Source organism: Bombus bifarius, unplaced genomic scaffold (assembly GCF_011952205.1).
Source record: "Bombus bifarius isolate JDL3187 unplaced genomic scaffold, Bbif_JDL3187 scf7180000008047, whole genome shotgun sequence".
NCBI lineage: Eukaryota > Metazoa > Arthropoda > Insecta > Hymenoptera > Apidae > Bombus > Bombus bifarius.
In genome coordinates this window covers 293818-318645 of record NW_022884413.1, presented here as the reverse complement: position 1 = coordinate 318645, position 24828 = coordinate 293818, and the positions used below count along the sequence as shown (strand labels likewise).

The following is a 24828-nucleotide window of genomic DNA, read 5'->3' as shown; positions in this document are numbered from 1 at the left end:
TCGCCCTCTGAACGTTCGACCACAAGGCTGCGAATCGATAAAAATAAAGAAAGTGGAATACGTTTCTCCGAATCCTCGACTATTCGTAGAAACAAAGAGTCTAATTTCTTTCTTTATCTTCCCCTTAATTAAAACAACGTTAAGACAGATTTAATTGCCTGGTCACTTAGCATATTTAGCTACACTTAACGTGCAGACTTCGCTAACTTTTCAACATTTGCATATCTCCGGCATGGATTGACGATAGAAATGAAACTTTATGCGAAACCCTGCTGTTCTGTTCAATGTACACGGAAGCATTTCATACTGTATCGCGAATCCCATGTTGTTAGAAACGAAATGGTAATCCATTAAGACAACCTTATTGTTACAACAACATTATAACAACGTTAAAGTTACGTAGATGGTACTGAACAATGCAAATGAAATAATTTATATGTCGTTTAAGCCGATTAAGTATAAAACTGTGAGTGGAAAAAAGAAATGGTACAAAAATTATAAATTAATCTATTTCATTATAGAATCGACAAATTTCCTCTTTGCGATAAAATTCAATTATACTGCAAAGTTTGATGTAATCTATATCTGTATTCTAATCATAATGAGAGACGATAACGTTCAAATTATTCAATAACGTAAAGTAATCGAAAAATAATTGCAAGTGGAATGTTACCTTGATGCAACCTGTAATGGAGGTTGAGACTATTTCCTGAGGAAGGTCTGCTCGTGGATCGATAAACAGCTTGTAAAAGTAAAACTATAGTCTAGCTTCGTGAGTAACTCATCGTGCCTCCTGGTAAAGTAATTTGCCGTAATTAAAGTCGTATAATTGGGACAGATAGCGTCGTAATATTCCCGTGTCCCTTCGTACAGTGTGTTCCTCGTCGGAATCTGCTTTCTCTCTGTGTGTAACGCTAATTTCAGACCTTTTTTTTTCCGAACCAGCTCGTTTCGATCTTGATCACCCTCCTTCGATGTTCCGTTTAATTACGGGCTTAATTGTGCGACAGCCAAGCCGTGCCGAAAGGTAAAACGAATCCGCAACGATTTTTCTTTCCGTTCGTCGATAAATTACCAGAGGAAATTGAATTTTTTTCCTTCCCCTTCTTTTTCTGTTATAGCGAAGCGGAAAAAAGGATCTCACGAGATCTTTTTATCCGGTTCGACGAGAGACAGGGGACTGATATTTGATTCGATATTACAGAGAATTGTTCGAGATTTTAAGTTTCTTCTTATCGGATTTAATTAATTGGAGAAGATTTTCGTTAAGAAAATTTCTATCTTCATTTGCAAAGTAGAAATATTAAGACAGTGAAAGCGAAAAATCGCTCGACACCGTTGACACAACTGGAATTCTAGATTTTCATTGTCAACGCGTAATACCGCGAAAGGCACGTGTATCAAATGACAAAATTATCAAACAAAAGTATATTTCGTAGCCTAGTAGTCTCACGTTCCTTTACTCTTCTCGTCCAAAATAAACCTGATACGCGGATCTGTGGCTTTACAATTTTTTTGGAATCTTTAGAATCTTGACAAAGAGAGGCGCGTGATTATAATGTTTCATGTATCTAACCTTGGAATTTTTAAGATGTTTATTCCGAAGGCTTCGGCGATGTTCGAGCGAAAGAAGTTGGCAAGAAGCAAGTTGGTCGGCCACGAAATTCGTGTCTTTAGAAAGTGATCGTGAGCAACAGTTTGACAAGCGCACAAAGTGCTCGGAGGCATTGACTTTTCGAACTCTTTTCTCCCGCGGCGACCTCTCACCTTCGCAACTAGTTGAAATCGCTTGGCCAACGTGTATTGTTCCATCCAACAGGTTCGTGCTTTATCGTCGTTTCCCCTCGTGCATTCTTTTTTTTACGACGGCCTTGCCTCGAATTTCACTATTCTTTCTATTTCTCGTGAGGTCCGTTAACTCGAAGCCCGGCTGAATGTTTATGAAAATGAGACTCGTAAACCGGTGGAAATTGCCGCTGAACAGAATTTAGACGTTGAAACGTCCATCTCGAGATAGCTATCTCGAGATCGTTCTGTTGCAACGATGAATTCCAGTATATAATCCTTTGCCACTTGAATTTTCTTCACTTACGAGATGTGATAATTATAATTTATAATAATAATCGATACGGCTTTTTCTATTTAACCCGTATTTATATGTCTATTATACAGGGTGGTTGGTAACTGGTGGTACAAGCGGAAAGGGGGTGATTCTACGCGAAAAAAATTTTTTTTTAATTTCTTTTAAATTTTTCCATCGAGACGACGATCTACAGTGAGATCCGTTATAACGAGACGCGATAAAGTGCAGGCGTACCGAGCGAAAATTCAAAGTCGATTTTCTCGAAAACAAAGCCTCGAGCGACAAATTTTTATTCTATATTTTCGACTCCTTTTTTCGCGTAGAATCACCCCCTTTCCGCTTGTACCACCAGTTACCAACCACCCTGTATACTGCCAGGTAGATGATCGCAGGATAATTCTTCTACTTATTCCGCGGTTCTTAATAACATCGTTTGTATTTGTCTAATTATTCTTTTGCTCGCGTGGCTGAAATAATAAACAGCGGTACAAAGTTGTTTTAACGATGTAGCTGTATTCGAGAATCTGTTGAAAGAACCTCTTGGAACGTTAGGTTGGCAAGCGATACTTTGATGATTGGATTAATTGGGCGTGGAAAATTGGAAGTATTACAGTGGCATTCCTAAATTCCCTTGATTCTGATTTATACCTGCTGCAATATCTTCTATTAATCGCAAATACCGCTAATAAAATAGTATCTTTTTACGTTTTCATCGATGTTATCGTTAGTTTATCGAAAGTATCGTAAGTTTAAAGAAGATCGATCATACTGTCTGTTTCTATCGACTTGCAGCCTTTTTATCTGCGTCAGAATACAAATTTTTATCGTTTATAACGCGCACGTGGATGCACGTACGATATTGTGCGGTTATACCGTGCAGTTTCGAGAAGAATTTTGTAAAATACAGTGATCTTTTCTATGTGTAAGCTCTCTCAGAGCTTAGCAATGAAAAGCCTGATTTACCAAGACGCTGTTAGGTTTATTATTATAGCAGATGATTCCATCAAAAACAGACTCGTATCTTGTCTGTTGCACGTCACACTGTCTCCTGTTAATGGAACTTCCAAACATTTCGATCTTCTGCTTACTTATTCTCACAGTCTTTCAACGTATCGCGGACTCTTGGACTCTCGTACTCTCCGGATTCCAATATTCGCAATTACAAATTTTTACGCTTGCAAGATCACAGATTCCAAGGTTTTTAGGTTCTACGTTCCCCGGGTCGTAGGTTCAAATTTTTAAATGTCCAAGTAGCTAGCCGGTGTCGCGCGTTTTCCAACCCTTTGATTTTCGAACTTACGCGCTTCTACGCTGCCGAACATCCAAATTTGTCCAATTCTCACGTTCCTATGCTTTCACAGCCCTTCGTTACGATCTTTTTCTCTTCCTCGACGTCTTTTTTCCTGGCTGTTTGGAGGCTGGTTTCCACGGTTCCAGGGAATCGAGTCGCTCGTAAACTCGTGGGCTGGTCGCATGTTTCGTAGGAGTTTCATGGGATTTCGATGGATGGAAGGGGTCGTGTCGATGGTCGTCTGTTCTGTCTATCGGCGGTCGAACGCGTATGTTGCAGAAACGACAGCCGTAGGAATTAGGCTGCCCACGCTTATGTCGACGACCGTACCGAAAAAGCACGATAAAAGCTTTCTGGCCAGATGGGCACCGGTTGCGCAAGCTCTCTCGCTCTCTCGTTAGAGACAGATTTCTCAACATCTCTTTCCTCGTCCCGTTCATCTACATACACGAGATCTTCCTTTACAGAGACTTTCGACGAGCCACCATAAGACTTCTTTCGTGTTATCGTTACATCGTGTGCTGGCAATGGTGGAACGCAGAATAATTACGTAATATTGCAAAACGCACTTGGGCGATCGGTATTTATTTAAACACCAAGGATATTCGCACTCCATTTTGGCTTCTTTTCGAAGCAAGTTTATCGTAAGTTTAAGATCGAAGGAAACTGTCGTTATTTCTATAGTCAGAGGTGGGATCACAATAGTTATTATTTTATTGAATGGATAAATTTATTACACCGTTGTGAGCCAAAAAAAAAAAAATGTTTGTTTATAAAAAACAAAAAGACATCTTAAGCCTATCGATTAAATCTATCGATTGTAACTAGGATCGTCCTCTAGTTACTATTTCTTGTAACTAACGCATCTGCATATAGATGGCGAGCACGACAACTCACGTTGTCATTTTCGACAGAAACATTTCGTGCCACGTTAGGACGTAAAGAGAATCTTTTTAATCGTTAACGCTGCAACTGTTTTCACGTGTATTACGCGTGAAAATACAAAACGACCTCGAATTCGCCGTAATTAGTAGACTCTTTATTCGTCGTTCGAATTTCTTTCCCGTCCAAATTAAAAGGCTCGGAACTTGGCGCGTGGAAGTTTCGTCACGCGCGACGGGATTTAGGGTGAGAACCGTGGCACATGTTCGAAGGAAAACGAGTCGACCAGAAGATCGTGGAAAGATTAATTGCCAGCTGGGTCCCGTGCACGCGAAAGACGATCGCGCGTAGCCAGGATTTTCGGCGCGTCTCGCCGCTTTTGAGGCAAAGGGGGGGGGGCACCTTCGATATATATCGTTCCTGGTGTATTTATGACTCGTGCTCGTTACGTGCCGCTTCGATGCATCGTACGCTTTACTTTAAGCTGCGTGGAAAATCATCGATAATACCTGGTTCTCGTCAAAGGCCGCAGAAATTTCTTTCGTCCACATTTTCTTTGATCTCTATTCGCGAATTTTCCGCGAAACCAGCGTTTATCTTTCCAACATATGACAATTCCCTAAATATTACGCAACAGACCTTGGAATAGGTTGCTAATAGATGGCCCACCATTTGTTCTGCCGCGTTTAGTATAAGTTTAGAAGATAAATAGGTGCACGGCTGTAGAACGTGCACGTTATAGTCTTAATTTATTGGATCTCTCCGAAAGAAGGTTAAGGAAGAAGGTTACAGAAGATGAGAGAACTCAATGGAAAACCATTTATATCTATAACGTAGCAATCGACAGAGATACCATGAAAGGAGCGATTAGAAGGAGGTTAACTGTGAGAATAGTTTTGAGACTTGTCAGATAACGCAGAACTTGAAGACAGACGAGATGCGATTTTAAAGATGAGTTAATTAAGAAAAAAAAAAGAAGAAAAAGAAGGAAAATCGGGGTTATGCAATCGTTGAAACGCAAGAAACAAATTTGCGAGAATATAAATAGGAATGAAAGAAATAATATGGAGAAAGTTAGGTCGTTTAATCCGAATGAAATGTAACAGATAAATATACGAGATGCGAATAAACATCATAAACAAAATAAAAAGGAGGAGTTTCGCTCGTTGAATTTTAATAATTACATTTAATTGCAACTATATCTCTTTTGTAGACGTTGGAAAAAGTGTTCGGCTCTTAAATAATCTCTACAAATGTGGAATAATTAAGAGAAAAGGAGCTGCAGTCTGCTCGAAACTGGCCTGAAATTTGCATACGTTCTTTATACGTGTCTCTCGAACGCTTTCGTGAATTTTTTTTGCCTATAAATATTCTCAAACAGATTTCTGAATATTTTAGCGATATCGGTTACATTTTTAGCATTATTTTTCAAGTTACTATTTTTGACTCTATCTTTCCAATGATCTATCGATATTTATCTTTACAATTGTTTTTCGAAATATCTTTTTCCTGTTCGACGAAGATCTCCGGATTTGAGCCTGTAGCCAGAGATATCGATTCGAGCGGCAGTGGAAGATAATAAATCACGTTCGAGAATGACACGTTCGGATTATCGAAGATTTACTCTGCCGCTATATAACTGGAAGGTTTGGTAGTTTCTAAAAATTTGTCCGCCCGATAATTTTGTGTTTTTCGTTGAAATATTTCCTATCCGTAAATCTTCGTTTTGTATCGTGTTTTTCGGATTACGATAGAAGAAGAAATATCGAATTTTGAGCTGCTCCGTCTACTTCTCTTCTCCCTAAATCTTCCTCGTTAAATCTAATGTACAGAACAGGGAGAACTTATCAACGCGCGCCCTATTTTCCCACCATGTAATATATTCCAAACTGAATCTCGCCATCTTCACTTTAGAACGTGCATGCTCTGTGTACATGCCTCGTCCCTTCAACGAAATGTTCATTTGGAAAACATCTCAAGTAGATCTCCTTTACCGCGTAATCATCCGCACCGCGTAAAGCAAACTTTATCAATTTTTAACATGTACCTTTCCTCTCGAAAGCTCAAGTGCCCTTTTCTTTCGTATTCGTAAATCACTCGCCGTTAAAGAGCCACGGAACTTCTCCAAACACGTGTACCTCCCCAATTTCGCCTCTCGAGCCAAACGACAGTTCCACGAACCATCATCGACGTCGGGATCAATCGCCGTAAACACGTTCGACGACTGGTTATCTTCATCCCAAAGCCTTCCAATTCCCCTCCTTTGTAACGTACCTTGGACGCGAACACGACGAATCCAGAAGACAACAATGGCCCATCTGTCCACTACGTGCCCTTCTCCGCGCTCCTCGCTGGCAGTCGCAGATAAAATCGATAAGATTTCTGGTGCAGAAAGAGGGAAAGGCGGCTTGTCCGTGGAAGCTGACGCGCGACAAACGCATAATACACTCGCGGCGCTCTATGAATCGGAAGTGAGCTTATTATTAGGCCACGCTCTGCGAATAGTCCGCACCTTGACGAGACGAAATAATAATGGCGCTTATAAATTCTGTAGCGTTCGAAGCGCGCCTCGGCCGGATTCATCGAGGATTTTGATGCATCGCCAGTCGCTTTGGAACTTGGTGCGGAATTTTAAATTTAGAATATTGTCATTTCAATTTTCCTCGTTTCGTCGTATTTGTCTGTACATGATTTTGTAGATTTAGAAGCGATGATTTGAATTCAATGGCATTTGGGGACAGAAGCTGAGAGTTGGATTTTAAATAATACGTTTCATGTTATTTGCTTTTATTAAGTATCGTACAGTGTATTTCAGTGTCAACCATCTATTTTGTCGAGTTTTTATCTAACTGTTTGATAATTCTTCGCTTTTGTCAGATTCTCAGATTTGTCAGATATTTGGGTGGCGTTTGGAAAACAGTCGAACGCGATTTATAACGCGGCAAGGATTTAGCGACGATTATTGACGAAAGTCAAATGGCCGGAGGAAGAGTTCTCGAAGAAACTTGCCGCGTGGCAACAATCGAAAGCATTGTCTCCCGAAAACGTTTCGGCGGGAGATCAGCCGAATACCGAGTTGTTCGTGGCATACATCAAAATCAAACGGTTTCTATTTATACGTTTTATAACAGCGTGCAACGGCGACGGCTTCGATCGGACACCTGTTTCCATTCAAACAAACTCGGTTCTTCGATTATTATTTCAATCCGTTGCATCGCCCCTCGAGCTTTACATAAGCGCGCACTGATTACGTATTCGATCGGTGTGTTGCACTCGACCGATTATTTTCAAGAGTTTGCAGAACGATTTTTACTGATCGTTACAGCTTTCCGTTGCATCTTCGGTTCTCGATTTTTTGTTTTTTTTTTTAAACTCTCGATGGAAGTTCGTTCTCGAAGAATCTTCGAACCTTCGAAATAAATCTTCTACATTCTAATTTCTGAAATTTTTATCATCCGATAGTACGTGATATCTGTCGGACGTAGTTATTTTAAAGTTACAGCTAAATTTCACACTACATATCTATACACGATAGATTTTTGAAAATGGAATGGAATAATAAAACGAGAAAGGAAAGCTCTCCGACAGCTGGAAAATCGTAGAACGAACTTAACAGGAACGAAGATTAATTAGTATCGATTATTTGAAGTAGCATTTCGGTTAAACGAATCGAGTACTTGACGTAATTTAAAGGAATATTTCTATGTCTTTCGTGTCATAATATCGTATTGTGCAGATATTTTTACATCACGAGATAGATTCTTGGAACGCTTGAAACTCTCTTGCAAAAATATATCAGTATAATAATAAAAAAAAAAAGGAAGAGAAAATCGTAGAATGTTTTAGTGTCTTCTAATAAATAACTAAACGACAAGGAAAATAAACATTTAGAGAAATATACTCCTCGTTATAATTTTTCTTAACAATTTTCAACGTTGTATATTAAAACGCTAAAGAAGAAAGAAAGAAAAATAACTATGTCTCGGGAAGCACCATTCGGCGAAGATTGTTTTCACATTTATTTAACTCCGATTGGAGTGTAAAAATGGAAAAAGAGATACATACGTAGGTAGAAGTAGTTAATTAATGGAAATTCGGGCTTAACGCGCAGAATGTATCGCTTTGTTTCGCGATTCCACTCGGCCGACTATTTTCGTAGAGCTCAATTTCAAAATCTAAGCGTTCTTCCTCCTTCCGCTTCGTGGCCTCGATTCGCTGGATTCCTCCACATCCTCTCTATCATCTTCCCGTTTAATCGGTGTGAATAAATACGCGAGGGAAAATGACAAGAGGAAATTAGACCCACACACTCGTTTGTCGTTCGTTTGAAATCGTCGTCCTTTGTTTCCTCCATTTCTGGCTTTTATCTTCTCGTTAAAAGAAACACGGCGAATAGTTGTATTCTTAAAAATGAAATCGCTCACCTTCGTTCGTCAGTTCGTCCGTAGCAAGGAGACGAGTTAGATCGCAGCTAATTCAAAGTTTTTACGCGTTTATAGGAAATCAGAAGATAACAATCGTACAGATGTATAAAATATCCATACAATGGTTTCTGTAACAGTCGATAGGCGAAACGATCTTCCACCGAGGTTCTACCGTTTCAATCGTGCTCGAAAAAATTACGAACTTCCATAAGAATTCACCATGTAGCTGTCACTTTCTTCTACCTTTCGATCTTTCAAGCTGTTCGACGTGACTTCTGAGTGGCTCGTGTATCCCTGACTCGTTTTCCCGTGGCAGCATATAGGTCAGTGGGTATATACGTTGCTCGGCTGGTTTGGCCACGAACCGACGAATCCGTAGGAGACCAGATCCGGTCCGAGGAAGTGGACTTTTTGGTCGGCGGATGCCAGGCCGAGGAGGCCCGCGAGGACCACTTGGAAGATGGTGGAGTGGCGAAGGAACCGTAGAAGGTTGCGAAGGAGGAGTTGCAAGGGCATTAGGCTCCGAATACGGAACGATAAAATTCTTACGAAACGCCACGTTATTTCCCTCTCTGTTGTTCCATCTTATCGTCTTTCGTACTCTCGTGCATCGAACTGGCACTCTCACAAAACGAGAGGCAGAAACGTCGGAGGTAGAGGGAGGATCCTCGTGCGTTGTGGAGAGGAGATTGGGCAACTGGAAACGAGCCGGTGGCCGAAGAATTCGACGCTCGAAAACAAACCTCCGCTGGAGGACGCGTTTCGTTTTAGAGGACACGCCAGACACACGACGCGGAGCCGTCCGCGCGTCAAAATGTATTTTTGACGGCCGTTTGACAAGCTTTTAACGTTCCCCTTCCTGGCCTCCTCTTCTTCTTCGTCCGCCTCCTTTCCGCCTCCACGCAACGATGGATTTTCGCGCGTCCTGCGTGCCGCTTCTGTGCCTCGTTATTTTTGCCAATCGTGTTACGTAAGCGTGTGCGCTGCCTCTGGAAAGGTTACCGGAAAGTGACAGGTTCTGTGGCCGAGATAACGAGCAGGAGAACTGAAACTTTTTGAGGATATGCGAGCTGAAACGAGGCGCGAATACGTTTCGCTTTGCAACTTCCTGCGACGAGGTTTGTAGTGGTTTTTGATTCGCATTTTCTCTGCATCTATGTGATTTTTTTGGGAATATGAAATTTAGTTTAGAAACTGAAACTAAAATCACTTGCTGCGACCAAGTTCCTGCAAGTTGACGCGCTGCAGATTCGGAGATCATTTTTTCGTATTTGCGCGTTTCTCGTGTTTCAAGCGTATGCTGTATTTGTCTTACATAGGTTTGGGAATATTTCGCGACTTTTAGAAATTTCTTAATTGATCATTTTCAGCGCGATTCACGACGAATGTCGAGTTAAAATACTCTATCGTCTGACAGCTGATCGAAAACTGGTCGCGCTTCAGCTAATCGATAAGGATCTTGAGTTTCCGGTTTCGTTATCAACGTTTCGCGATTCGGTTTGAATTCCTCTTTGTTCCCGCATTGATTCGAGCTCAATAGCCACGCTTTCAAGGACGTATCAATAAACTTCTCGTTCCCCGGAAAGGAGACTGCACAATAAGGGGAATAGAGATCCAGTTAGCTCCAGTAAACCATCGTTGAATCGTCGCTGAACGCGCGTGGAAATATGCTAATTCGTTTCTACAAATTAACCAACTACTATTTTACTTTTCCATGTATCGGCGAGTCACGTTGTTTGTTAAACTCTTAACGTTTACACGTGTAGATGGCGAATATACGTGTTTCTCGAGCATCGCATCGTGAGTTACATTTTTCCGAAAAGCTCGTAATCGTAAATCGAGTAAAATCGAGTCTTTAGTCATTTTTGTGACATTAATTTCGAATAAAAATTAAGTCGTTGAACAAATTTCCAGAATAATTCGTATGAAACGTTTGAAAAAATTCACGAAAGAAAATTTCGTAATAATATACACGAAGTATATGAAAAAAGAATTATGTAGAAAAGAAAAAGTATAATAACTCGTGTAAAGCTCATTGTATATAAAATTCCACGATACAAAGATAGATTTTGCGTGATATACATGTTTGTTTGTATATATCATGACAGATAATGGAAATCCTATGTACATTCGACTGTGTTAAATTAATAATAAATTCGATTGTAAAAACCATTCGAGATAATGACAAGTTTCCGTTACCTCTGTTCTTTTCTAATTAATTGGAAGTCCGGGAAAAACCGCAATCAAGGATGTTGCAGTTATCAGGCGTTCGAAATTCCCTCGAGAGTCGTAGAAAGGACGTAACGGGCAAACTGTTGAGATTTCGTTTCATTTTTGCCAAAACTCTCTCTCTCTTTCTCTCTCTCTCTGGAAATACATTCGATCAAAGATAAAGCAAACAGAAATGAGAAACAATCGGATCTGACTTTTGTATTTTTATGTTTCGTAGGTATTCTCCTCGTTCCCTTTATTTTTCAATTATTCCATTGAATAATTCCACGAAATTACAAGAAGACCGGCGGACTTGTTTGTCGATCGAGCGTGAGAAAAGATCGCTTTTCTTTTGTTTCCGACGGAAATAATTATTTAAAGAAGTGAGCGGAGTCGTTAACGCCATAAGATCCTGCGATAAGCTCCACGTACACAAGTAACGTTTATTAAAAAGAAGTGCTTCGAATTGTTTCACGATTGTTTACGATTTGCAAATAGAGGAAGGAAGTTCTGAAATCTGCGTTCCGTCCTTGTTCGTTGTTAAATCGTTCGATAGGATCTAGAATCGATACGAAGAATAAATCTTTCCAACGTGATTAACAGATTTTCGAAATGATTTTGCGGATTATGATAAAACCGATATGTATCCATTTCATAGCCATCATTTCTCTAAGCATTCGACAAATTGGTATATACTCGTCGACTTCGTCGAAACGTAACGCTATGAGAAACTCGAATGCCATAAAGAGACTTCGTTCGCTTCCAACCAACTCGAACCATCAAACCGCACATCCGCACTCTTAATCTCTGTTCTTGTTCCAGGTTAAATGGTAATCTAAATCGACCATGTACAACCTGAATCTGAACGTGAACCCTAGTCCGACGGCTGCCGCGGGTCTTCTCGGTGTCGCGGCGGCCGAGGTCACACCAAGGACACCGGAAATCGTAAACTCCCTAATCGCCATGACCAATCCCTTCGAGGGTTACACGAACGAGAGGAGCAGGGACCGTACGGATTCGACTAGTAGCGGTGAGCCGAGCCCACCGAGCGTTCAGCACACCTGTAGTCAGCTCATTAAAGAAGGTAGCCATCCGGTGGTGGCCTTGATAATATATCCTACAGGGTCCTCTCTTGTTGCCGAATTTCTTGCTCTTCTTCTTTTCTTTTACCGTCGAAACTCGCTATATATCCAAGGTTATCCGGGATTCGGTAGCGATTCTGGTTTTCTAGGGACAGTAACCGCGCAGAGAGTCTTGAACTTTCTACGATTGTAATCCTAATAACGGTAATTAATCGTATTTTTAAGGATCTTTTCCTTATTTTTAAGGACATTTCCTTCGTGATGCTACTCGGTTGCTGTGTTCCTCTGGTTTTCAAATTTTGTGCAGATACTCGAGCGAATAGGCTCGAGATAAATTACCTTGCGTTAGAAATGGAACGATTTAAAAAATAGGCCGTCAGAAAGGTGCTGCTAGTCAGAAAACGAAAATGAGTTGTTCGCAGTGTTTAAAGCGGAACGGTAGATAATGGTAAAAATACAGATAGCGGAAAATTGGAGAAGAATAATTGTCGACGAAGTAGAGAGTCGTATTCGTAAAAACAAAACATTTTCGTTTGATGGATTTTTAGGAATGGCTGGAAAAAAGCAGAAAGATCGAAGGAACGTTCAGACGATCGATATTATTGTCAATACCTAAAGTTCTCAACATTGCAGTGGCTTTTACGTACGATAATGTTGAAAATTTCAAATATTGACAATGATATATTGATCGGTCGAACGGTCGTTAGGAATATTTTGGTGAGCGATACTTTATATTCCAAAAGTCTTATATTATCGTTTTTAGTAATGATTTAGGCGATTAACTGGTATTTGAACATCACAGGATTGAAGTTGACGCTGCAAACAAAAAGGAGAGCCAACGGGACCGGGGACGACACGAAAAAGAAGACAAAGAAGGAAGACGGGAGCGCAGACGACGAGGAAGAGGAGGAAGCGAGCAACAACAACAACCGCGGTGGAGTAAGAAACCTTCACATACTGTTCTCGTTAATACGATAAAGCAGTCGTGATGTTGGGCGATCCGCGCTGTAAGTCGCCGTTTCATCGATTTCACGGGTTTTCAAGTCAGACCGGATATACTCATTCCATCCAGTTCTCTATCAGTTACTGCTCTCATCAAGAACTCAAACGCTACACCATAAAATAAATTACTTTCATACAGCTGTTCTTTATAAATGTATAAGGTACTGTGCAAAACTCTTCGGCTATTTGGTAAACGAAAATGCTCTGATTTTAGAAATTAAGAAATTGCTTCTTAAGAAATATTTGATTTAAGGATTACGTATTAATAATTCAACCAAAGATATTGATTAATCTGTAGCGAAATAAAGAAAATATTTAAAGAGATAATCTTAAAACCATAGGTTGTTCTTAACATCGTATGGAAATATTTCCTAGAAATATCAATTGCTATTGCGAGGACGTTAAATAGCCTAAAGCTTTTGCACATTGCTGTACTAAAAAGATTTCTAACGATAAGACAAGACTAGAATGGTTCTTAAAGATCTAAAATTTTTGTAGCTAACTCCAGAGGACGAGGAAAGGCGCCGAAGGAGACGCGAGAGGAACAAGATAGCCGCTACCAAATGTCGATTGAAGAAACGCGAGAAGACAGTGACCTTGGTGCAGGAATCAGAGATCCTGGAAACGCAGAACCACGACCTGAAGTCGCAGATTCAGGAGCTGGAAACGCAGAGGCGCAGGCTAGTAGACATGTTGAGTCTCCATGGACCAACTTGCTTGAAGCAAGGTGGCACAGATACCTCGTACCAACAGTTTGCAGAACCTTTGCAGCTGCCCAGTTACCAGGAGAACTTTGTGCAGCCTCCGCCAGCATTGAATCAGCCTCAAAACTGTGTGACAGAATATCCGGTAAAGGTGGAAGAGTACGAGGGTGACTTTTATCGACAAGAGAGTCCCTTCGTGCCGACTTCAAACGCTGGTTGTACGGTTTAGTAGCTTTATAGACGTTCTAAAAACGTCTACCGCGCCATTTTCAGGAGTAGTCCTTGTGAAGATTCGGTTTACCGGTTGACGAATATGGTACGTTGTTCGGTTAAGAATCTAGGATCGTCTAACGATGAAAGAACAGTCGTATGCATTCCAAGAAGACGCAAGAAAGCGAAAATACCTATGTCGGTTAGCGGAAACGTCGTCTTGAAGACGATTTAGGAGTTTTGAACGAGATTTCGAGATTATTCTGGGTCCTTTTGCATCCTACTGAACTAGTATCATTCGAAGGATATTAAAAGTCACAAGTTACAAATTATCAATAGCAAAATTGCTTTTCATTTATAATTTATAAAGGAATTTTTATAAATTAGAGATTATTCGATTATTTTATTTGCAGAAAGAATTGTAAAATTGTAAAGAAGAAATCTGTAACTGTAACTTATCATTTGTCATTTCATTAGTCAGCGATATTATTAGTTAGTAGATTATTACAAGAAACGACCCTGATCTCTTTCTTAATACTTCCGGTAGACCGAATCTTTTGGATCTCCCATCTCTGTTAATCGCAAGTCTGTAGTTCGTAAGTTGATTACTGTAATAACGGTGCGCTCCTGTCTTCTCCTTTCATCCTGTTTTCTTCTTCTTTCTTTTTTTAATATATGTCCCTTTATACTCGAAGCGTTCGATGGAGAACGCTTGAAGACATTCCTTGAAAGTAACCCTTTCTTGAAAATAAGTAACCGATTCCTTGAACATAAGTACTGTGACATTCTAAGGTATAATTAATGTAATCGATAAATGTAAGGTAGAAACGAATCACCTTTGCGATACCCGATTCATTAATATCGATATATTTGTATCGAACGTTATACAAAGAGAGATTATAAATTCTTATTTTATTCTTTACCGTATTGTATGATTGTTTTCTAAAGAAACATACTTGTGGATTATGAACACGATGTAGTAAAAACGATTGAGCATCGCAAAGGTGTTTCGTTGCTTTAGGTAAGAGTCGAGAATTTCTTTTACAAATGGCGGTTCGCGTCAAGTGCCGTTATTTTATACGCGACATCTCGATTCACCAGTGAGAACAGAAAAGTATAATTTGTAACTCAGCATAAAATAGGTCCTCTGATATTGATTACGACTATCTCACGTGCATTGGGACGTGATTACGAGACGCGTTCTCAAAGGATACTTATAATTATACGAATAATCGAAAACGATATATTTAATACTGTGAAACGTGCATATTTTATACAGTTTACGTATGTTATTGTATTTACACTCGCAGACACGCACATGTCAAACACGTATGCGTCATTAACAGTTAACGAAAACACGATATACATGACGATTAATGACAATGACCGAACGACATACCTCAATTTCGTGGGTAGTTACCCTCCCTCAGTGCGTTTGCGTGGAAAAATTTGTTACAACTTAATTTTCTTTTATATTACAACTCTGATCGTTCGTAATCGTTAAAATTTTTAATACACGAATGTATATGTAATAGTGACAAGGAGGAATGCCAAAGAACCATCAGAAATATCGATCAGAGAATATTTTTGTTTCTTTATAACAAGATTATCGGTGGGAAAAAATTAGTAAACGCACTCTGGGCTACGCTTACGCGTTCTTGCAATGTACGGAAGCTAGTTTAATTCTTAGCCGAAAGCTACTTTAAATAGTGAAACGCTTTTTCGTGTCCACGGACTAAAAGATGCTTTTCATTCATTCGGAATGTTACCGCCGATTGATCTAACGAAAGAGAAGATTTTCCTTGCACTTCATAAAGCGGAAGTGAGACAAAGTCTTCCTCTTGTTCTTCTTTCACGAGATTAAGAAAAAAGCGTCCACGAGCATTAAGAATGATTTCTTTTTTTTACGCGTAGGACGAACACGTAACAGTCACACGTGTGGTGCTACATATATATATATATACATATATATATATATAGATATTATATATATTTGCTTTTTATATAAATTTTATTAAGTTGCCCGAAAAGAGTATTTAATAGTTTAATACACATGTTAAGCGTATATTATCGATGTCTATTTACTAATGCAGAGTTCTGAAAGTAATAGTATATCAGATATATTGAAACAGAGTTTATATTTATATACGAGATTTTTCTATCGTTGACACATTTAGAAAAGAATCCGAAAATAATCGAAATAATTATTATTAATATGCTAAAAATGCACAATTGATTTTAATATGCAGATTGTTCGAAAGTATTGCATTTTATTTTAAACGAAAAATATTCCGATGCTTACGGAATATACATATACACATACATTTGTCAAAAAATCACGGACAAAATTGACGATTCTTTAAAATAAAATATAGAGTGTATTTTCATATAATTACGTTTGCTATCCAATATATACTGCCATTATTAAAATCCCAGATACAGTCGCTTATAGTATCTGGCCTATAGGTTGGTTGTCTTCTTAGTAAAGTATATTAAAAACAAAGTCTTTCTAGAGGATAAGTGCAGAATAACTTTAATAACCAATAGCAAACAGTATATAGGATTTTATTCATTGTAACAAAATCGTACTATTGTCTTTTTATTACTGAGTACCTGGCCGTGGTTTTCCATGCGACAGCTATTTTTTCTTAGGAGAAATGCATTGAATTGAAGCTAGAAAAATGGCTGACAAAATCTTATTGTTGTAACCCCTAAGGGAAAATTTTATTCTTCAAATAAAAGTGCCTTCGATACTAATCATCTAATGTTTATTTTTGCTTCAAGATACTCCATAAGTTTTAAAAGAAAAGTCTAAATGTTAAAAAAAGTACAAACAGTAAGAATATTACACACATATTTTATTATAAAATTCAATATTAATATTATACACACACATTCTCATGTCTCAATCACAATCAATTCAAAATGAAATACATAATTTTACCTTATAAATAAAGATACATAATGGGAGAAAACAGTGAAAATAATCTTATTATATCTTAATTGTACCTATTTAGTGTGAGCTTATGAACCCCTAAAACGAAAAAAGATATATAAATATAATTACTTGAATAAATGTAAAGAGTACACAACCAAATCTACTTACACAATGATGTTATTAATTGGAATATGGATTAATTTAACAAAAAATCCTATAAATCCCATTATACAAAAACCAATGGCAGTGGCAATGGCAATTTTCTGAAATTCTAAAAATCATCGTACAATGAGTTACAGTCGAAACTCATTTGTCAATCAACTTTATTAAAAACCTACCCTTTCTATCAGGTTTCGTGCATCGTTTAATAAGACGAATACTGTCTTTCGCGAATTGACGTCCAGGTTCGGTGAGTTTCTTCACTTGATCCATTATGTTCGAGCAACTGAAAGTAAAATGTACGTGTAACGAAGCAACACATCGAGCAAGTCACAGTTACACCCGATTTTTACAAATTAGAACAAACAAATAGATGTGCAAATTACATATGCTTTTGAACATATAGTGCGCCTAATAATTTGTTATATCTCACTTGAACTAGATAGATTATATATATTCAATTTTGAATTCCTTAATAATAGAATTTGATTTATAGGTTATAACAAATGTTCTCTAGCGTATTATTAATATTTTTCTTAGTTTTCTTTAAAAAAATCGGAAAGTTGGTTTCCAAAACACTGTACTCACGTTTTGTAGTATTGGAGGGCGATTCACAAAGTGTTATTTGACGTATACCGCGTGTACGGTATACGTATAAAAATCTGCGCTCGTCAGAAGTTGAGGCGCTACGTGGACACTATGCTGTAGGAACGTCACTTCCTAGTTACTGACGTTGGAATTGAAGAACTGCAGCGGGAATTTATAATTATTCAAATTTATAAAAATTTTTTAAATGACTTTCTGAAAAATTGTAATTTGGATAATAGTACAAAGTAACGAATAAGTAATTTATGAATATAAATTACATGGATTCACATAACTTTCTATTTCAAGAGAAAAAGTAAAAACGATACGGAAGGAAAAGTTTTTCTAAATAAATCAGTTTTCATTAAATGGAGGATAGATAAAGGGATGTTAATGCATGATATTGATTATCCATAATTTAATATACATAAATAAAGAAATTCATTTTATTATGAACTTTTTATTGAATAATATGACTTGAGAACACCTTACGAATTATGAAATGTCTGTTAGGGATTCCTACAATACCGGTCACGATCATATAAACAGGTCCCGACATTCACTAGGGAAAACCATCTGAAAATTGAGTTGTGCAAAAACAACATGGAAGAAAATAGATTCTCGTTTTTACGAGACAGACAGAGATGAGTAGAGTATTTCTGTCTCTGTCTGAGACATTCATAACACGTCATACATGCGCAAAACGAGAACCTTTTTGTCTTCCATGTTGTTTTTTCATGATTCAATTTTCGGATAATTTCCCCTAAACTCCAGTATGGAATAGTGGCTGATAGTAGTCATAGGGTTTCCTAGAATATGAAATTTAGTTTTTTTTCCCAATTTTGGCACGAAGCATGTTTTGTTGAATATAGTTATGTTCAGTCAGAGAGAAAATCTGGTTCGTTGTAACATTTAATAATATTATTAGTAAAGAATAACATTAACATTACAAATCGCAGGTAGCTGTAAAAAAACTTAGCGTATAAAAGAAGATGGTTTTAAAAAATTATTTGATTATGTCATACTAATGTTAAATACATTCAATTTGTTTATCAGAATACTTCTGCAACATATATACTGCCACGAGTCGATTGTAGTATTGTATGTTGTATAGTGTACAGGCACACATATATTAGCTTCGACTTTGAGTGAAATTTCTACATTATCAGTTACCTTTGACACTTACGATTGTGGTTAGCCTGTCAACCTGTCAGGGAATTATATTTGGAGACTGTACTTTGACCAAGGAAATTAAATATGCAGATTAGTCGAACCTAGTTCAAATTATCAAATTATTTTATTACAAAATATTTTAATTATTACACGAAAAAAATATGGGTAACAGATCTAGTCTTCTTTTACGTGAAGAGGAAATAGCACAAATCCAAGAAGCTACTGGATGTAAGTTTAATTTATAAGATACTTATAATATTTTTAAATGATATCCATATTCACTGTTTTGTTTATGATATTCTTGTTCAAATGTATGCATATGTATTCAAATATTATGTAAGTTTATGCATAAGCATTATATCATTATTTTGATGTAATTATAGTTACACCAAACCAAATTGAACGCTTATATAGTCGTTTCACAAGTCTTGATCGTGGTGATTGTGGAACACTTAGCAGAGAAGATTTCCTGAGAATCCCAGAATTAGCAATAAATCCTCTTGGCGATAGAATTGTAAATGCTTTCTTTGAGGAAAGTGGTAATGATAGGGTGAATTTCTTGCAATTTATGCAAGTGTTGGCTCATTTCAGACCCATTAAAAAGAATAGCCCTAATAGATTAAATTCTAGACAAGAGAAACTGAAATGTAAGTCAATAATATGTTGTTGATTAAATCTAGTTAAAAAGGTCTTAATATATTATAAGTTTCTTATTATTTTCAGTTGCTTTCAAAATGTATGATTTAGATAATGATGATTTAATTTCGAAAGATGAACTTCTAGCTATTTTGCACATGATGGTTGGTGCAAATATTAGGTAAGAAAGTAGTTCTGATTTATCAGTTTCAATATAAAGTAACAATTACATATCTGAACAATTTTTATTTATTTATTTTAGCGAAGAACAGTTAACTAGCATTGCAGAGAGAACTATAGTAGAGGCTGATGAAAATGGTGATGGAATGATTTCATTTGAGGAGTTTTCTAAAGCACTAGAGAGGACAGATGTGGAGCAAAAAATGTCTATACGATTCCTTAGTTAATTTATTTATTTTTGTTTAGATGATGCACAATTTGCTGATGTGTTGAGCATATGTAAGAAGATTTATAATTAATATTAATGAATACAATTACCTTTTGTTACATCTGCCGGTTTGTGATAAGGTTGAATAACGTTTGGTATTTAATGGTACAATAAAAGGAAAGATATCGTAAATTGCATTTCTTTCAAATTGTTATTAAAACAGCTGCAGTTTTAATTAATAAAAAATAGTACAATATTATATATTTTTACGATTCATAATATACAAACTCGATTGCCATTACAGATTTTTAACCTGTTGTTTACAATAACTAATCCATTATTCGTTCTGCTTCACTGTTTACAATTTTCCAAAAGAAAATGAGAACGTGACCACATTTATAATAAAGAGCATTCTTGAAAAATAAGTTATGATATTAATGACACATTAAAAAAATGGAAACATGGATGTAAAATATGTATTACATTAATACTATGTATTTTATTTGTACATGAATTATATCTTGACTTCGGAAAAAATATTGGAGAATTATTATATATTTCATTAATCGTATATTTTCATTATAATGGAAATTCTTACTGTATCTATTTTACCTTTCTTAATAGACTGCAACTATAGGTGTCAATTATCATCATAGTGTCTGAGGCATTAAATTTTGCATATGCAAAACAATGAGAATATCTTTTGTATTGCTGCATTTTAAGCCGTGGATGATACAGCCAATTTTTTCAAATGCTCCATGAATACTTGTAGACTGACATCGTCAGTTAAGACAGGTGCTCCACTTTCCTAAATCATAATAACAATTAATTAGAAATTACAATTGATAATTGTAGAAGTAGAGAGGAATCAAAGAGTTTTATTCCCAAATCCATAGAAAAAAAGAAGAAAAGATATTAGAGTTAGTTACAATTGATAAAAATATATTTTAAGAAAAAAGATGTCTTGATGCCAACCACCAGTGAATTGTGACAATACTGCTACAAAAAACTGTTAAAGTGTGTAGAATTTTATGCTTGCTTTATAGCAACATGAAATTGTGTTAAATAATGTCAGATAAATTAAAACGACTCAATATTAATGTTCCTGTAAACTTTCGAAGTAACGATTAATATGTTAGTTATTTTACTACTGTTAAGAAACGTGTATGATAAAGAGAAAATAAATATTTTACTGCATAGATAGATATCAACTGTCTAGGTCTGTAAATTTTTTCGATCAAATTCCATTACCAAAGCAATGAAAGCAAATATAATAAGAGAAATATAATTATCAAATGAATGAAGAACACACCCCACTGGGTATCGGCATCCCCTGGTTGCAGGATCACGGTGATAAAAATGATAATAAAAAAAATTATTAGTTACGTATGATTGATTCATATTTAATGTTGTTGAAAGTGAACAACAAATAAAATAGTTTGATATAGAAAAAATTTATGTTGTAAATGAAACGCATCATTAGGAATAAAAATGAAAAACAAAATATACTTACCGCTCCATAGGCGTACATATTATTGTGGGTTTGACTTGGATTTACTTTACTCAATAAAAATCTCGCTTGTGAACCACCTTGTTCAGTATCAATATATCTTGGTGCAGGAAACCGTTCAGCTAATATTTCAGCGGCATCATCAACAGGCGCTGCTAATAATTGTCTGAAATTCTCGTATTCCGGCAAATCTTGATATTTTAATTGGCGCCATTGTGCAATGGTCTGTAATAAATTAAACTCATTACGATCATATCGTTTATTATAAGTAATCATAAGTAATAGTAACAAATAACTACCTCTCCATGGAATATAAGGATTTGGAAGAAAGTATCCATCAATAAAATCCTGTCTGGTTGAATAGACGAAGTATCTAATAAAACTGGTTCTGGGGGACCACTAAATCCATAACTATACAAAATTGGCTGCACCATTATTAAAGAATTTGTTAAATCTTCTCGCATGAGCATATGTCTGTAATATGTAAAATTCGATTAGTAACGAAGCGTTTCGATTGATCGGAACACAGAAGTACAACAGCTACTGACCTATAAAAACTAGTTTCATCGGGGGAATTATTAAATACTTGTAAGAATTGCGATCTACGCAAATGATACATAAATTGAGGATATAAAGAGAAATTCTCTGCAAGTCTAAAACTGTTTGGATCATCTTTTGCGTATTCTCCGAATTTCTGGCACTATTACAGAAATCCTTAACGTTAAAAAAATTACGTATGCCATGTAAAATATTAAATGCTAATTTAGTAAAAAATATGAACCAATCTGATAAGCATTCGATCGACCCATCTTAGAACATCTGGTCCGTCATCACTCTCTGCTTTAAATACCGCTAAACGTGACATAAGAACAGCTGCTGCTTCTTGATCAAAACCAGCACTTATATGATGCAAAGATGTTGATGCATCCGCCCAACTGTAATGAAGAATATTGTAATTTAAAATACAATAATATTTAATAATTGGATGATTATATTAACGTACTTTCTAGCGATCGTAGTAACTCTGATTCTTCGTTGACCACTACTATGTTGATACTGTGTGATGAACTGAATGCAGCCCCTTCCACCTTGAGGAATCGGCGCAGTATGTTGATTAACAACCTCGAAAAACAATGCTGTAGTACTGGATGGCGTAAGGGAACAAAATTTCCACTGACACGTTCCACCTAATCCTACTTCCTGTTCTCCGACACTCGATCCTTTTACGCCCAGAGACACACAGGGTCCAATCGCACCCGAAACTTTGATCTCTCGCGATGTCTTTACTTCTAATGTCGCATTAAATGCCATTTTCAAGTCGCCTTTATGATCCTTAGCGAACACACGTTGGAACGTTTGTTTAAATAGAGAAGAATTGAAAGAATCTCCCATGACCATGTGACCACCTGTTGAGTTACAACATTGTCTCATTTCTAACAGACCAGTTTGATCGAGAGCGCATGAGTATATATCTATTATGTGGCCATTGGTTGCGGCTCGTGACGCGAGAGAATCATAGTGTTTAGTCGCCTTTTTCATATGTTTGGCGTTATCTTTTTGAATATCATGGTGAGATCTAATAGGCTGTCTTAAGTCGTCCGTTACGACTTGACCTGGTCCTTGAGAACAAGGCCCACCGACAAATAACATTATTCTGAAAATAATAGTAAAATATACTCAAAACACTTAAATACAATGTATACAAATGAAATGTGTACCTAGCTCCTGTATTAGCATAACTGGCTTCCAAAAGACCAGTAGCAACGGCTAGTGCGACACCAGTTGATCGCAATGGACGTTTGCCCGGACCGATCGGCCATGGATCGCGTTGTAATTCTCCCAGAAGGTCTGTTAAACTCATATCACACTTATGTACAGGCTGTAAAAAGCGATTAGCTGGCGGAAGTGGTTGTCCACTTGGTCCTCTTTGTTGATTTGGATTTTGACCCGGCATTGGTCTGCCTATACCTATAACACTCTATAATAAATATTTATTCTACATTGTTTTATTCTATTATAGAAAAATAAAAATATGTACCCAACATATCTTGGACTTGTTTTGGTTGTAAATCCTTAGTACCCCGAAAAACATAACTTTTACTACATCCTTCACAACCTAGTTCATGAACTTGGACCATTCTTCCAAATGTAATAAGACCAATTAGGGCATTAGATGGGAGCAGAGAAAGTGACATTTGCAATGAATCTTTGAGGGAACCTAGTTCTTCATCATCCATACATGTATCCACGACTAACAAGAAAATAGGAGGCAAGCATTGTGCTCTCTGTATAAAAATAACAATCAATATTGATCCTGTGGATTAATAAAAATACTGCTTCACCTTGATTTATAGATATTATTTACCATTATGGTATATTCAATTGTCGAAAACTTCGGTATCAATTCAGCCGGCTGATGTTGTTCTGAAATAGCAGCATATTGTGGAGGAAACTGAAAACATATTAAATATCAAAATATTATTTTATTTCTTAAGAAAAGATAATTTTGTTTAGTTCTCAAAACAAAATGACTTGGTTCTTACAGGATTCCTCTGAAAGCAAAGGTTGCACACCCATAGCTTAGCACGGTAATCCACCTGGCACAGTGGATTCAAAATTGCTCTACAAGTAGATCTTGTACAAAGAACAGGATCATACTGTATTGGTGGAAGATCTGGCCTTTCTTTGATCGGTTGGTAAAGTGTTCCTAATGGCACGACAAGTCTGGTGGCATCTAAACGTGAAGAAGGCCAAACATTCCAAGTGATACGTACTCCATCGCGGTCTTCATTTTGTTGAATGAAATCTTCATAAGTAGTCATTTTTCTATGATTAACGAATACCATATAATAACAAATTCAACTGATATTTAATTCCTATTATACATACAGTTTCTAAATATGTGACAAGTGTAAAGGTGCAATTAATGATTTTAGGTTAAACATACCTAATTAAATCAACGTTTAATTATCGTTTCCCGACAATGAGTTTGAAAGTATCTTAAATAATCTCAACTATCAAATTCTCATAGTTACAATATTGTTTTACAATTATATTAAAACGACACAATTTCACCGTAACAGCACGACTCGTGCCGTCATTGAAGCCACGTCACTTGGGAGCTTGGAAGAATTACTTTGACGCATGCGTGCAGCGCTTTGATATCACAGGCGGTATTCGAACGTGAATTTATAAGTAAACAAAAATTTGGAATATTTAAAAAGATAGCCCTTTATAATACTTTATATCATTCCTTTATTTTGTCGTTAAAACGAAAGATGTAAGCTAAATGTAAAGAGAACAATAAATGTGTCTAAGTACATTGACAACCTCACAATGCAATTATTTTTATTTTGTGGAACTGCGAAGTTCCAAACTTAACAGAAATGTGCATAGAATCTGAGGAGAATTATAATCGTGATATAATTTGTCAAGTACATCGATAAGATAGGTAATCCTCTTTTTAATAATAAATAATGCATTTAAATTTTTTTGCATTTTAAATAAACATTTTATTAAAGTCTTTGAAAACCCAAAGGTTATTAGGTTA

General features: G+C 36.8%; 4 protein-coding genes across 5 annotated transcripts in view; 2 read left to right on the top strand and 2 right to left on the bottom strand.

The window, feature by feature from the left end:
• LOC117207950 (activating transcription factor 3) overlaps positions 1 to 16646 on the top strand; it is a 28965-nt gene extending 12319 nt beyond the window's left edge. The window contains exons 2-4 of one of the 2 annotated variants that reach the window (XM_033448691.1): positions 11714 to 11921; positions 12776 to 12912; positions 13474 to 16646. In XM_033448691.1, the coding sequence (XP_033304582.1) occupies positions 11738 to 11921; positions 12776 to 12912; positions 13474 to 13908 (756 nt within the window). In that variant the 5' untranslated portion in view covers positions 11714 to 11737 and the 3' untranslated portion in view covers positions 13909 to 16646. Of the gene's footprint in view, positions 1 to 11713; positions 11976 to 12775; positions 12913 to 13473 lie in introns of both variants that reach the window. The other variant, XM_033448690.1, reaches the window with a different exon arrangement.
• An 86-nt stretch (positions 16647 to 16732) lies between these two features.
• On the bottom strand, positions 16733 to 17716 carry LOC117207957 (protein transport protein Sec61 subunit gamma). Its single transcript, XM_033448701.1, has 4 exons — positions 17575 to 17716; positions 17166 to 17272; positions 16996 to 17098; positions 16733 to 16923 (listed from the first exon to the last, which is right to left on the bottom strand). The coding sequence occupies exons 2-4, from the start codon at positions 17257 to 17259 to the stop codon at positions 16914 to 16916; spliced, it is 207 nt and encodes a 68-aa protein (XP_033304592.1). The 5' UTR covers positions 17260 to 17272; positions 17575 to 17716; the 3' UTR covers positions 16733 to 16913.
• Positions 17717 to 18515: 799 nt separating this feature from the next.
• LOC117207954 (calcineurin B homologous protein 1) lies at positions 18516 to 20975 on the top strand. The gene is made up of 4 exons (XM_033448695.1): positions 18516 to 18972; positions 19128 to 19391; positions 19468 to 19561; positions 19643 to 20975. The coding sequence occupies exons 1-4, from the start codon at positions 18906 to 18908 to the stop codon at positions 19785 to 19787; spliced, it is 570 nt and encodes a 189-aa protein (XP_033304586.1). The 5' UTR covers positions 18516 to 18905; the 3' UTR covers positions 19788 to 20975.
• Positions 19771 to 24409, bottom strand: LOC117207940 (protein transport protein Sec23A). The gene is made up of 11 exons (XM_033448671.1): positions 24226 to 24409; positions 23822 to 24104; positions 23644 to 23730; positions 23317 to 23563; positions 22997 to 23246; positions 22282 to 22932; positions 22060 to 22213; positions 21827 to 21978; positions 21578 to 21752; positions 21282 to 21503; positions 19771 to 20576 (listed from the first exon to the last, which is right to left on the bottom strand). The coding sequence occupies exons 2-11, from the start codon at positions 24098 to 24100 to the stop codon at positions 20487 to 20489; spliced, it is 2307 nt and encodes a 768-aa protein (XP_033304562.1). The 5' UTR covers positions 24101 to 24104; positions 24226 to 24409; the 3' UTR covers positions 19771 to 20486.
• Positions 24410 to 24828: the final 419 nt, after the last annotated feature.

Bases quoted from the DNA above. Each gene is read 5' to 3' on its own strand.
- LOC117207954 (XM_033448695.1), top strand. From the start codon at position 18,906: ATGGGTAACAGATCTAGTCTTCTTTTACGTGAAGAGGAAATAGCACAA. The intron at 18,973-19,127 runs GTAAGTTTAATT...ATGTAATTATAG, and splicing joins AATCCAAGAAGCTACTGGAT to TTACACCAAACCAAATTGAA. The intron at 19,562-19,642 runs GTAAGAAAGTAG...TATTTATTTTAG, and splicing joins ATGGTTGGTGCAAATATTAG to CGAAGAACAGTTAACTAGCA.
- LOC117207957 (XM_033448701.1), bottom strand. From the start codon at position 17,259: ATGGATCAAGTGAAGAAACTCACCGAACCTGGACGTCAATTCGCGAAA. The intron at 17,099-17,165 runs GTAGGTTTTTAA...GATGATTTTTAG, and splicing joins CACGAAACCTGATAGAAAGG to AATTTCAGAAAATTGCCATT.
- LOC117207940 (XM_033448671.1), bottom strand. From the start codon at position 24,100: ATGACTACTTATGAAGATTTCATTCAACAAAATGAAGACCGCGATGGA. The intron at 23,247-23,316 runs GTACATATTTTT...AGAGTGTTATAG, and splicing joins ACAAGTCCAAGATATGTTGG to GTATAGGCAGACCAATGCCG. The intron at 21,979-22,059 runs GTTCATATTTTT...TTTCTGTAATAG, and splicing joins ATCGAATGCTTATCAGATTG to TGCCAGAAATTCGGAGAATA.